At 40.9% G+C, this 11748-nt stretch overlaps 1 protein-coding gene across 1 annotated transcript in view; it reads right to left on the reverse strand.

Moving 5' to 3' along the window:
• SAMSN1 (SAM domain, SH3 domain and nuclear localization signals 1) overlaps positions 1-10341 on the reverse strand; it is a 77651-nt gene extending 67310 nt beyond the window's left edge. Inside the window, exons 1-3 of the mRNA XM_079972069.1 lie at positions 10241-10341; positions 5760-5897; positions 1293-1333 (exon numbers count right to left, since the gene is read on the reverse strand). Of these exons, the coding sequence (XP_079828195.1) occupies positions 1293-1333; positions 5760-5897; positions 10241-10264 (203 nt within the window). The 5' untranslated portion in view covers positions 10265-10341. The remainder of the gene's footprint in view (positions 1-1292; positions 1334-5759; positions 5898-10240) is intronic.
• Between the last annotated feature and the right edge of the window lie 1407 nt (positions 10342-11748).

Raw genomic sequence — 11748 nt, forward strand, 5'->3', positions numbered from 1 at the left:
GGTATACCAGGAGTGGCACCTAAGACCTTCTGTATGCAAGCAGGTACCTTGGCACTGAGCTACAGTTTGGAATTTGTTGATGAGTAGGGAGTATAAATCCCAAGAATAAATACTCAGTGATGAGAAAACTTCCTCTGCTGTATAACTATTATAAGTACAGAAGATTCCCTCTTACCAGCCCAGCAGAAAGCCTTGGACATTATTGTTATTGGAGAAATGCACTTCAAATAGTATTTTTATCAACTGATCACCATTACATTCACAAGACAAGCTTTCTCTCTATCTTGAGCCTGAACTTGGACAATAAATTCATCTGTTGATAATAGTGATCCGGAAATTCAGATGGCTTAATAGCTGACATGTCTGCAGGGTTGGCCCTATCATGAGCTGATTTGGGTACCATGAAAGGCAGCAAATTGTTATGTATTATTAATATTATTAATATTAATATTTATTTTTGCTGCTGAAGAGTGAGAGAGGTACTCGGGGAAATTTCTGCCTCAGGTGCCAAGATAAACTTGGCTGGCCTTGGGTTTTTGTGTCTTGAAGAAGAGACGGTGCCATCTGATTGCCCACCTCAGATAGCAAAATGTTTGGGGCTGGCCCTGTATGTCTGTCACATAGACACAGATCTGCAGATAAGTCGTTGTATAAGATGGGATTGCAAAATGAGATGGCAATTGAAAGAGGAAACACCTACAAAGATCCTGTCAGATGCTCGGAATCTGCCAGTCCAGCTCTTCTCTTAAATAAATACAAAAATAAATCAGTGTGCATACTAGTCATTAGCAGAAACAATCATAAGATTGGCTCATGCAAATCTTAGTCCAACCAAACTACTGTCACAGAAATGCCTGATAAAATATACCTTGGCTTGGTGGTTAATCCAAATCATTTTGAAAACTAATTTGTATTGGGATAAAGGGGGGAGTGGAAACTCACAAGAAGATTATCAGGTCAATAGTACAAGCACACTCTGAAATAGGTTACCATATAAGTCTTATGGGGGGAAACCATACATATGGTTAACCCATGCTGAGCTTAATGATGACTAAATGTATCTGAGTTTTGATGTCTCCTCTTCAGTTATTGTAAAGAGAAAGTTTGGAAACAAAATGCTGAAAAAGATTTAGAGTGTTTTGCAAGCTTATATACATTTTCAAATGGCACTAGCACTGCCACATACACAGTACAAATACATAAACAATTGAGATACATAAACAAAGATTGAGGCTAGGTTAGTACACAAAACTAGAGACAGTGCACGGATGCTATTATAAATGTCCACTTACTGTCTTTTTTTCATCAATGTGTTTTCAATATCAGAAAATTCCTTTGGTGAAAAGAATAAAACTGGTTAGTTTCCAATTTAAAAAACACAATTTTTTTTAAAAATAGTTCTTATAATATGTCTTTAAAATTCATACTACCTCCCCAAAACTTCTCAGTGAAGTGTGCGCATGCTAAGTGGACTGCAAAAATTACAGACTATTGAGTACCATTTCTAGAAAAACAATGGGAAATTAGGGGAAGAAGAAATGGGAGGTGGAATTGGGTTGTTGAGCTCCTAACATTCTAGGTCTTCTCAAAACTGTCAGAATTTTGCAAGAGGGATTCAAATGCATACTGGAAATTTTGGTTTGTGCGGTTTAAGTGAATTAAAGTCATTTTAGGTCCATGAATTCATTTTTAAAAATGGAATTCTTGTGGTTCAGAAAGGCATGGGATGAATGAATAACAGGAAGATGCATAGCTACGAGCAAGCAAATTTGAGTAAATCCAGAATGAATGCTCAGTGTTGTATAACCTCTCCAAAAACTATTCAGAATCAATGCTCAGTAAACTCAGTAAACTATTCAGAATCAATGCTCAGGCACAGTCTAATCTACACATAAGTTTTGTGGAAACAAATAGTCTGGAGGAGCCCTTATAGCAGGGGCAGACTTTGGCCCTTCAAATTTCAGTGGCCAGCATTTGGCGTACACTCCATTCTGCTCAGTTGACTATGTCATAGTTGTGATGTCCAGTGTGGCAGAACCAGTTGCACTGCCCTAAATCCCCTTTTGCTTATAGTAAGCTGGAAGGCAGCTTGGCTGAGTTGGAACATTCCGGTTCAGTGATGGGTATACATACAGAATATTGGAGCAAGACCCATTTGCTGTACATGTATGACTTGTTCCTCATCACAAAGGAATTCTAGCAAAATTCTTCAGCGTTTGAAAGAGAGAGTCCTTGTTGATTTTGGAATAAAGTTATGCCGCCTTGAAATCATGAGGTGACAGTGTTCAGATGGTGACTGACAGGATTCAAGATGAGAGTCCAGGCAGGCTCAGTTAATAAGCTTAGAGCTGCATATAAGGTGTAGGCCTAATAACTCTCATGCTAGAAATAGCAGATAGGAGATTACACATTGCGCTTTGGCCTAAGCGGCATTTTTCCACAAGGCACATTGCTGAAACGTCACTGCTAATCTCATTTTCCATTTCTAGAAACTATTTTATAAATAACCATATTGATTCTGCAGCTAGCAGAGTGACACAGCAGAGAGATGTTATTTTTAGTTAACTACTGTACTAAACAGTTCTCAAAACAAAAATGTAGAGATCCAACAGGATATTTATGTTCCTCATTAAAGCTGGTTGATTGTGAGCAATTTAACTGATTTAGTATTCTTTTCTTCCTCCCCTCCCCCCCGAAGAATTTTAATTAGCGTTACTTTAAAAAAGGTAGTGCAGCATTTAAAAAATGTTCCCTCTTCATGGGCATGAAACATGTGATATCAATGAATGAGAGATGATGTCAGAGATTGCTTTGCTTACTATTGTGTGCATTGAGTGTGTGTGAGTTTAACTTTTGGGTGAATCCACTTGCTCTCTGTTATGGGAACAAAGGAAAAGTTCCAAATGTAATCCCTGGCAGAGGTGGGAAACACCTTGGAGAGTCCCTGCCAGTCAGCAAGGATAGAGTGAACAACAGCCTGATAGATTCACACATTCAACCAGACATGGCAAGTGTGTTAGGGCATGTTACATACTAGAGCTTTAAAACATGATAGTTTGCATATTCTAACTGCACAAGCTTCTCTGACTTGTATAACATTCCTAATTCTGGGTGGGAGGGCTATATAAAAAGGTTTGCTGCTGCTTCTGCTTCTGCTGCTGGGACAAAGACATGACACCAAAGAGTTATCACTATGGATAATTCCTGAACAAGAGTACTCCATGCTGGTCCAACATGTCAGAATTGACATTTCAGCTTCATCAGCAGTGCAAGGTGCTAATATCAGAGAAAAGGGCAAAGGTGGATTTAGGGCAGTGCGAGCAGTGCAGTTGCACTGGGCCAAGGAGGGTGCCTTCTCAAAGCCAGTAAGTACTTGCCTGTCTTTGGGCAAGGAGGTGTGAGTGCTCGGACAGGGTCCTAGAGTCATCCTTCCTCCTTCTCAAAGCCAGGCAAGTGCTTATTGGGCTTTGGGAAGGAGGTAGGAGGGTTCTAGGACCCTTCCAGAGATTCACACCTCCTTTCCAAAGCCTGGCACAAGCCAGCGCCACAAGGGCTGGGGGGGGGGCATCAAATGGCCTTGCACAGGGCAGCATATTACCAAGGTCTGCCTTTGAGAGGTTGACTATTGATTGATTGATTGATTATTTATTTATTTAAGTATTTATATACAGCCCTTTCACAGAATATCAGGGCATTGCACAACTACATAAACACTTAAAAAGAAAACATTAAAAGCAGTACAAAACAATAATTAAAATGACTAGCTACTCAATATTAAAAAAACATCATCCAACAGCCTAAAAGTCAAAAGTGAGAATGCCTGCCAAATCTCTGCTGGAAGAATGTTTCATAGAATCGGACTGGTGACAATAAACACCCAACTTCTAGAGGACAACTAACGGCAGACCTCCAGATGATCAGGCTGGGATATAAAGGCTCGGGTAGTCCTTAGGCATCCTCGATCCAAGTTATTAAGGGATTTGCATAGCAAAACAAGAATCTGGCCTAGAAGCAAATGGGAAGCCAGTGTAGATGTTTTAGCAGAGGTGTAGCATGCTGCTGGCCATCTGCCCCCATCAGCAGTCTAGCCGTTGCCTTCTGCACCAGCTGGAGCTCCAGTAAAGGGCCAAGGGCCAAGGGCAACTCCACGTAAAGCATACTGCAGTAATCCAGTCTTCAGATGGCCAATGCATGGAATACTGTGGCCAAGTTACCCAAATCTAGATACCACCATAGCTGGCATACCAGATGAAATTATTGAGGTAGAGTTGTGTTGAGAAACTACCAGTACTTGTACCAAATAAAAATGCCGCTTTATTTCAGAGGCACCGATTCCTGCAGGAGCACAAACAGTGACTTTGAATGCTCATTCATAAAACAGTAGCAAAGATAAATCTGTATATCTTGTCTGGCTGCCCTTTGTGACTGCCCCTCATGCCATGACTTTAATTTTAGTAACATACATTAACATGGTGACCTGATTTCCAAGGGATAACAGAAATAGGTTCATAGTAATACCAGACTCTTTTTTGAAAATAACATCTGTTGATTCATACTGCATACAATCAAGATCTTGTGTGTTCTTTTCTTTAAAATAATATTGCTGCTAAACATTGCACAGATGGCCTGCAGTTAGGTTTTATTGGAAATAGATAAGTGTTTCAAAAGCTCCATTTGAAAACAACTAGGAAAGTAAATGGAACTAAATCATGCAAGCATTTGGAATATTGCATTGATTTCCACCCCTTTCCTGATGGATGTATTCTTTGTTTGTTTCTCCTGGTTATATTTGTTGGACTGCAGCCCAGCTTAGCAATAGATGGTGCATGCAGAGTTGCATGCAAGAGAAGCAGGTCCAGAAAGCATGAGTCTGGGCGGTTTCCCCCTTGCTCCACTCCTTTCCAAGGGAAAACCCACTCTTTAGTGATAGATTGGAACAAACACCAATCCAAATTGCCATTTGCTCCAATTGAGCACTAAAGAATGGTTCTCCAGGGGTGGGGGTAGGGAGCAGGGAAAAAGCAGCGGGACAAGGGGAAGTGTGGATAAGCCCTAAACTGACTAATCACCTTCCATTAGTGATGCAAAGCTCTGCCCCAGGTCTACATGTTAGCATGGATGTGAGAGACAGGGAAATTTTTGTGCATCTGAGGTTTTTTTTTGTGTGTAGACATCACCAGATTGCACAGGGCTCTAGGCACAGAGATTTATGCATGAAGTTTGGACCTCAGGCATCCCTAGTACTTGGAGCTGGAGCTGAAAGAAGCCAGGTTGCTTTGGCGATGGGGTGAAGAGTAAAAACCCATAATTCATCTGCACACTTTGCGCCTTCACACTAGTACCGTGTGCTAGTGCAGAAGTGAAATAGGATATGAGCATCAAGCAGAGATGGACAATGGAGACATTTGCCAAGTCAAGTACAATAAACAGATGCTGGTTATACCCACTGGGGAATTCACATGCTTGGTTGGAACTTCCACATCTCATTAAGGAGAGTGGACTGCCCTAGGCACACAGGGTCCTAGATCCTGGACTGTATCCTAATCCAGATACTACTGACCATTATGGAAGGGACTGGGCTTTTTCTAACACATAACTTTTGGTGTTTTCAGAGACGTACCAGTTTGAAAAGAGTTGTGTTTGTAAGTCTGTGTTCAAACCTAAGCAGTTATACAATTCCATTGAAAAGCAGTCCAAACGTTTAAAGACAGAATGACATTAGTGATTAAGCATCAAATTACTGATGTAGGATCACTTACCAAAGACTGAGATCTTTCGGGAGGTCCACATTTTGCAGAGGCAATTACTGGGGTGTTAGCCCTGCTAGTCATGCAAATGGTCTCATGTGGGTCTTGATTTTCCTTAACTGGTTCATATAAACTATCCATAGAGCCCTCCTGAAATTCAAGAGCATCATAATTGTTTTAGCAACTGTTCTATAATTGTATATTTTATTGTTCTAATCTGCCCTGGGATCTTATGGTAAAGGACTAGTAAGAAATAATGATTAGAATAGAAAGAATAGAATAGAATAGAATTCAGTCTGTCATACAAAGTCAGTTCACACAAGTATTGCTTCTATTTCTGATATTTTGGGGAGGGCCACTCTCTCTTATATTTCAAGTACAGTAAGAACAGCATGCCAAACAGCTGTTACAGGTTCCACAGAGTTTCCAGGGCAAAAGAAAATTGCACCAAGGGTCCACAGATGGTCAGAGGTCCACAATTAGTGGGGGGTGGGGTTTGCAACTATTTTAAATTGAGTATTTATCTTAATCTGCTGTACTCATGTAGAGGCCTGATTATGCCCAGGTCTGAAGATGTGAAAAAAGCAGGTGCTGAGGATCTTACAGTAAGTGGCAACATTGCCAGTTGCACCACTATCCTTGGTATGCCCCACTTGCTGAGTTTATGGCAGGGAATTGGTCCAGGAATAGGCTCAGGGCTGGCCCCACCACTGGGCAAAGTGAAGCAGACACCACAGCTTATTTTGGGTGCCATGAAAGGGCAGCAGATGGTTATGTATTGTGGGACATTCTGCCTCGGGTGTCAAAATAACTTGGGCAGTCTTGGTACACAGTGGTCAGCCAGATGCCCCTAGGAACCCCAGAAGCAGAACCTAAATGCAATAGCATTCTGCCCACTTGCCATTCTCAGCAACTGGTCTTCAGGTGCATATTCATCTGGATTACATCCCACAAAGAAAGAGCTTTGTTTGCAGAACTATTGTTTTGCTTTAACAAAGATTAACAAGAACAAGAATATTTTCTTTACACTATCCCTTTATTTGCTGAACCAAATATTGATAAACTGCAAAAGTGGCTCAGTGGCTCTGAAAGTCGTTAAGACGATTAAGCTGCCACACTGTATTTAATATTAGGATTTACCAGTAAAATTTAGAGCCAACATATGGAAGAGAGATGGAGAAATGGAAGAAACCTTATTTGGGTTAATTCTTTTCATCTTCCAGCAGATGCAAGCAGATTGTATATCTTTTCTGTATGACTTGAAAAGAACTTTCCTCAGTTGAGTTTAACAAACCACAGAAAAGCCGGGATAACATCCCTTTGTCTTTCTCCATAGAAGTTGATTTCACACCAGATACATAACCTTCACAACTGTTACATACTGGATATGTAATTACAAATTGCTTATGATTATTGGTTGTTTAGGAACCTCATGCAAAACCTTACTATAGCAAATTAATAAAATCCAACAGTGTCTTGCACATTGGGACAAAGTAATTAGATTTCTGGCCCTAAATAGGCAGACTGTTTTGTGGACCTCTATATGAAAGATGAATGGGGAAACTTTTCTAACTGGTGGGCTAGATTCTTAGATTTCCCATCCCACCTATATATCTGCCACACATCTGAAAATTCCCCAGTTTTCAGCTGCTTTTGCATGACCTCAGGTGAAGTATTTTCCTTTCCCACATAGTTTGAAATCAAACAATGCAGGCTAAAGCACAGGGCTTTGCATGCATCAATGATCACCTGATCAGTAGAGCCTGCAAACCCCATTTCCTTTGCCAGTGTGGTTGGAAATCAGTTCACATGGCACAGGACTTGGTCGGTGTTGTCGATCATCTGTCTGGCAGTTTCTGAAAACCCAATTTTCAGAAGAAATCCACATTTGTAGCTGCTGATGTCATATAGGATATCACGTGTAAGGCAGGTAGGTGCAGCTTGGGGTAAATCAAATTAGAATCCCTGCTGAGTCTAATTAGTTCCACAGGACAGATGTTCTCCATTGCTTCTAGAGACTCACTGCAAAGTTCTAAAGTCAATAACGTCCAACCAACCTACAAAGCCACACACTGCTACATTGCTACATCTCTGCTCTGACCATCCTTTCCCAAAATGCTCCCCTCACCTTGTTAAAATACCATGTTGGTGACCTTTCGGCAAGCCACCTCCAGGCACTTATTCAGAGTTTGGTTTCCTTGGAATGAGAGACAGTGGAATCTGTGGTGTCTTTATGATATAAGGTTTATTTGCACATATAAATAACTCTGTAAGACAGAGTTGTTCTGCCTGGCCTTTGGCTTGGAGCCAATTTGATTCCCTCCCCCTCTTTCTTTTTTCTTTTCCTTTCTCCTCCTGCGATGAGGCTACATTTTAATATTTTAATATTTTAATGTTTCAATATTTTAATGTTGTATTTTAATTTTGTTTTTAAGTTGTATTCATTCAACTTGTTTTTATTATTGCTTGTTAGCCGCCCTGAGCCCGGCCTTGGCTGGGGAGGGCGGGGTATAAATAAAAATTATTATTATTATTATTATTATTATTATTATTATTAATACAACTTGAGCCTATGATGGAGGGGCTCACAGCATTAACTCCCCAGAAGATCTTGCTTCTACTATAGTCACAGCCTTCGAATCAAGCAGAAATCAAGTCTCTCTCGCTCTCTCTCCCCTTCTGCCTTCTCCCTGCTTCTAGCCCAGCTCTCACACCCATTCTAAAGAAGTTCATTCAAAATCTTCAGTTCTGTTCTAAAGCCAATCAGATATGTCACAGGAAGATTCAGTTTTATAATGAGCAGGATTAGGCTACCCCATTGGCACATGTGAGTCAGGGCAACATGTAATCCAAGATATATGGGACAATAGGCAGTTTCTAGCCAGCACACTCTGGCACCTTGCATAAAGAAGCCAAAATACATGGGTCACAAATGATTTGTTCAAAATTACAGAGTTGGAAAGGACCATGAGAGTCATCTAATGTAACCCCTTGCAATGCATGTATCTTTTGCTCAATGTGGGACTCGAATCCATGACCCTGAGATTAAGAGTCTCATGTTCTACCAGCTGAGCTATCCTTTGATCTTATAATTCATTCAAAAGCTTTGAATTTGGTAATGGAATTTGTCTGAGCCAATTACTACATTTCAAACTAAATTTTCCTGTTTTGAGAAATATGATGAAAAGTACGTAGCTAAAGCACCTTCTGCTTAAACATTTTGTATGTTTTAAACTATTGTAATTTGTTCTTGATTTCATAGTTTTATCTTGATGTAAACCACATGGATGGTTTTGTTTTGTTTTTTAAAATCAAGGGCTGTATAATTTTTTTATTAAATAAATAAATAACTATCTCTTGGCTCATGTTGTACATACAGCCACTTGCAGGGGCAAAATGTCCCAGGTAATCCCTGATACTGCAATTATGTCTGCCTCGTCTCAAGTGAAATGGAAACTTTCACTGATAGGTAAAATGGCCAGTGTTTTTTAAAAAAATACTTCATTTATGTAATTCCATCTGAGGGAAATACATCAAGCCCTCTTGATCCTTAGTTTCATAGGAAATCAGCAAGAACAATCATTTTAATGAGGTTTGATGAGATAGAAGCCACTGTAAGGTGTGCTAATAGATTCTTGACCTGATCTCTAATCCAACTTCTTTGTATTCTCACTTTGTTGTTGGCTCGTTTAATGTACTTGCCACTGTAATTTACCAGTGTTCTTTTATGATGTATACAATAGAGGATTATAAATCTAAAAATAAATGAAAACAAGATACTTGCATGTATTGAACTAGATCAAAATGTCACTTTAAAATATATATATATATTTCTTTTCAACAAATAAGCAATGTATTCAATTAAATTTTCATGGTAGAAGCATAAATATTCACAAACAGGTAGGAAAAACTGCTTGCTTGCTTGTTTTTAAAAACACACACCCTGCATTTGCTTTCACCATATGAAAAGATATTGAAACACTACAGCACATAGACTAAAATATCTTGTGAAAAGAGCTGCATTTTACAATAGTACTTACACTTAAAGTGTGCTATCAAAGTTTTAAAACCTTATGGCATTTATATTGTGAGAACACTCAATGTCCGTCCCCCCCAGGTCACACTGCAACTGCATAAGTCTCAATATTTCAAAACACCATGTTAGAAATGGAATTCAATCGTTTCTTAAATGCATGACACAAAGAGAAACTGTTTCATCTTCATGAATAAAAAATGGCTCCACATGAACCATTAAGGGGGGTGGACATCAGTTCCACAGCTACCAGACAAAATACTTCTAAATCACGCTCCTCTATGGTTTTATTTTATTTTTATTTTTATGATTTGCTTCCTTTGCTGTTCTATTCCCCTTCCCCTTACTAACCGAGAGTTTCATACTGTACATCCAACAGTTCTCTTTTTAACACCTTTAATCTCTGTCACCTGACTAAAGCTCATGTTTATAAAGTAAGGCAGACTAAGAAGAGACTTACCAGTGAAAAACAGAACAGATTCATTTTTCTCCGAAGTCAAAATTTGCAGCATTTACAAATATTATCCTCATCCAAGGAACTGCAGCCACAGAATGCAGCTCCTTCTTGTCCTCCCCAGCTGTTTGAACATTTCTCCCTAGAGATTAGGGCAAGATAAAATCCCTGCAATAATCCACTGGATTCCCAGCCCATTATCAAATGAGACAGGATTGCCTGGGCCAGCACACTCAGTTCCTTAAATTAATGAACAATGTTTACCAACAAAACCAGATTAAGGTCCAGCAGCCTTGAATTTAATTTGCTCAGGTTACTGCACTTTTGTGATTCCAAAGCAAGCCTGACTGGCTCAGTTAGTGTCTACAGTGCCTACATTCCCAATGTTACACTTCGAAAAGAGTGTCCCCGTTCTTCTGGCAGGGCTTCCGAAAGACACCTATTCAACAAGTGCAGCACTGTGTTTTCTTGTTAGAAAAATCATGCTTACCATGCAGTTTTCAGGACAAAGGGGACATGCCAGGGGATAAAATGCCAATCCTAACTACAAATAACATATAAAATGCAACAGGTGGCAGGGGCGCCAACTTGCCCTCCACATTGAGAGGACCCAGTGTCACGTGATGCACTCCGTCTCTGATCTTCACCCTCGACCCCTATAGTTGGCACCCCTGACAGTTGGTGTTTGAAAATCTGACATTTGAAACAGTGGTGCATTATGGTAAAAAACCAGAGGGTAGAACCAACCATTTGCAAAGCCATTTAAACTTTCAATGAACTTGTAATTAGGGAAGAGGGCTGGAGATAACAGGAGTAGTTCTGCCAGGGATGCTGTTAGAGGATGGCTGAGACAGTCAAGAGTATTGCCCTGCCTCTTCCTCACTCTCCCTCTTAAGAACTTTGCTTAAAGCCTGGTGCACTGCCAAGTGAAGTGCCAGTAAGACCACAACTACCCAACCTTAATTGCCCATATGCCTTCTATACCCTTGTGCATATTTGTGTTATGGGTCTGAGTCCTGAATAACTACCGTATTTTTCGCCCTATAGGACGCACTTTTTCCCCTCCAAAAATGAAGGGGAAATCTGTGTGCGTCCTATGGGGTGAATACAGGCTTTCGCTGAAGCTTGGAGAGCGAGAGGGGTCAGTGCGCACCGACCCCTCTCGCTCTCCAGGCTTCAGGAAGCGCTCCGCAAGCCTGGGGAGCCCGCGGGAGTTCCCGCAGGGCTCCCCACGCTGCGGATAGCAGCCTGCTGCCCGGCGCGAGGGGCGCTCTGAAGCAGAGCGCCCCTCGCACCGGGCAGACATCGGCCAGCCCCACAAGCTCGGGGGACAGCGGGGAGGCGCAGCACCGCCATACCGCTGTTCCCCGACCTGGTTTTGAGAGGGAAATAAAGGGAAATTCCCCCCTTTATTTCCCCCCAAAAAACTAGGTGCGTCCTATGGGACGGAGCGTCCTATGGGACGGAAAATACAGTACCTAGCAGTGCCCCGGAGCTCTCTGCTGCTTGGAGAA

The sequence above is a fragment of the Podarcis cretensis genome (assembly GCF_951804945.1).
Source record: "Podarcis cretensis genome assembly, chromosome: 4".
NCBI classification, from domain to species: Eukaryota; Metazoa; Chordata; class Lepidosauria; order Squamata; family Lacertidae; genus Podarcis; species Podarcis cretensis.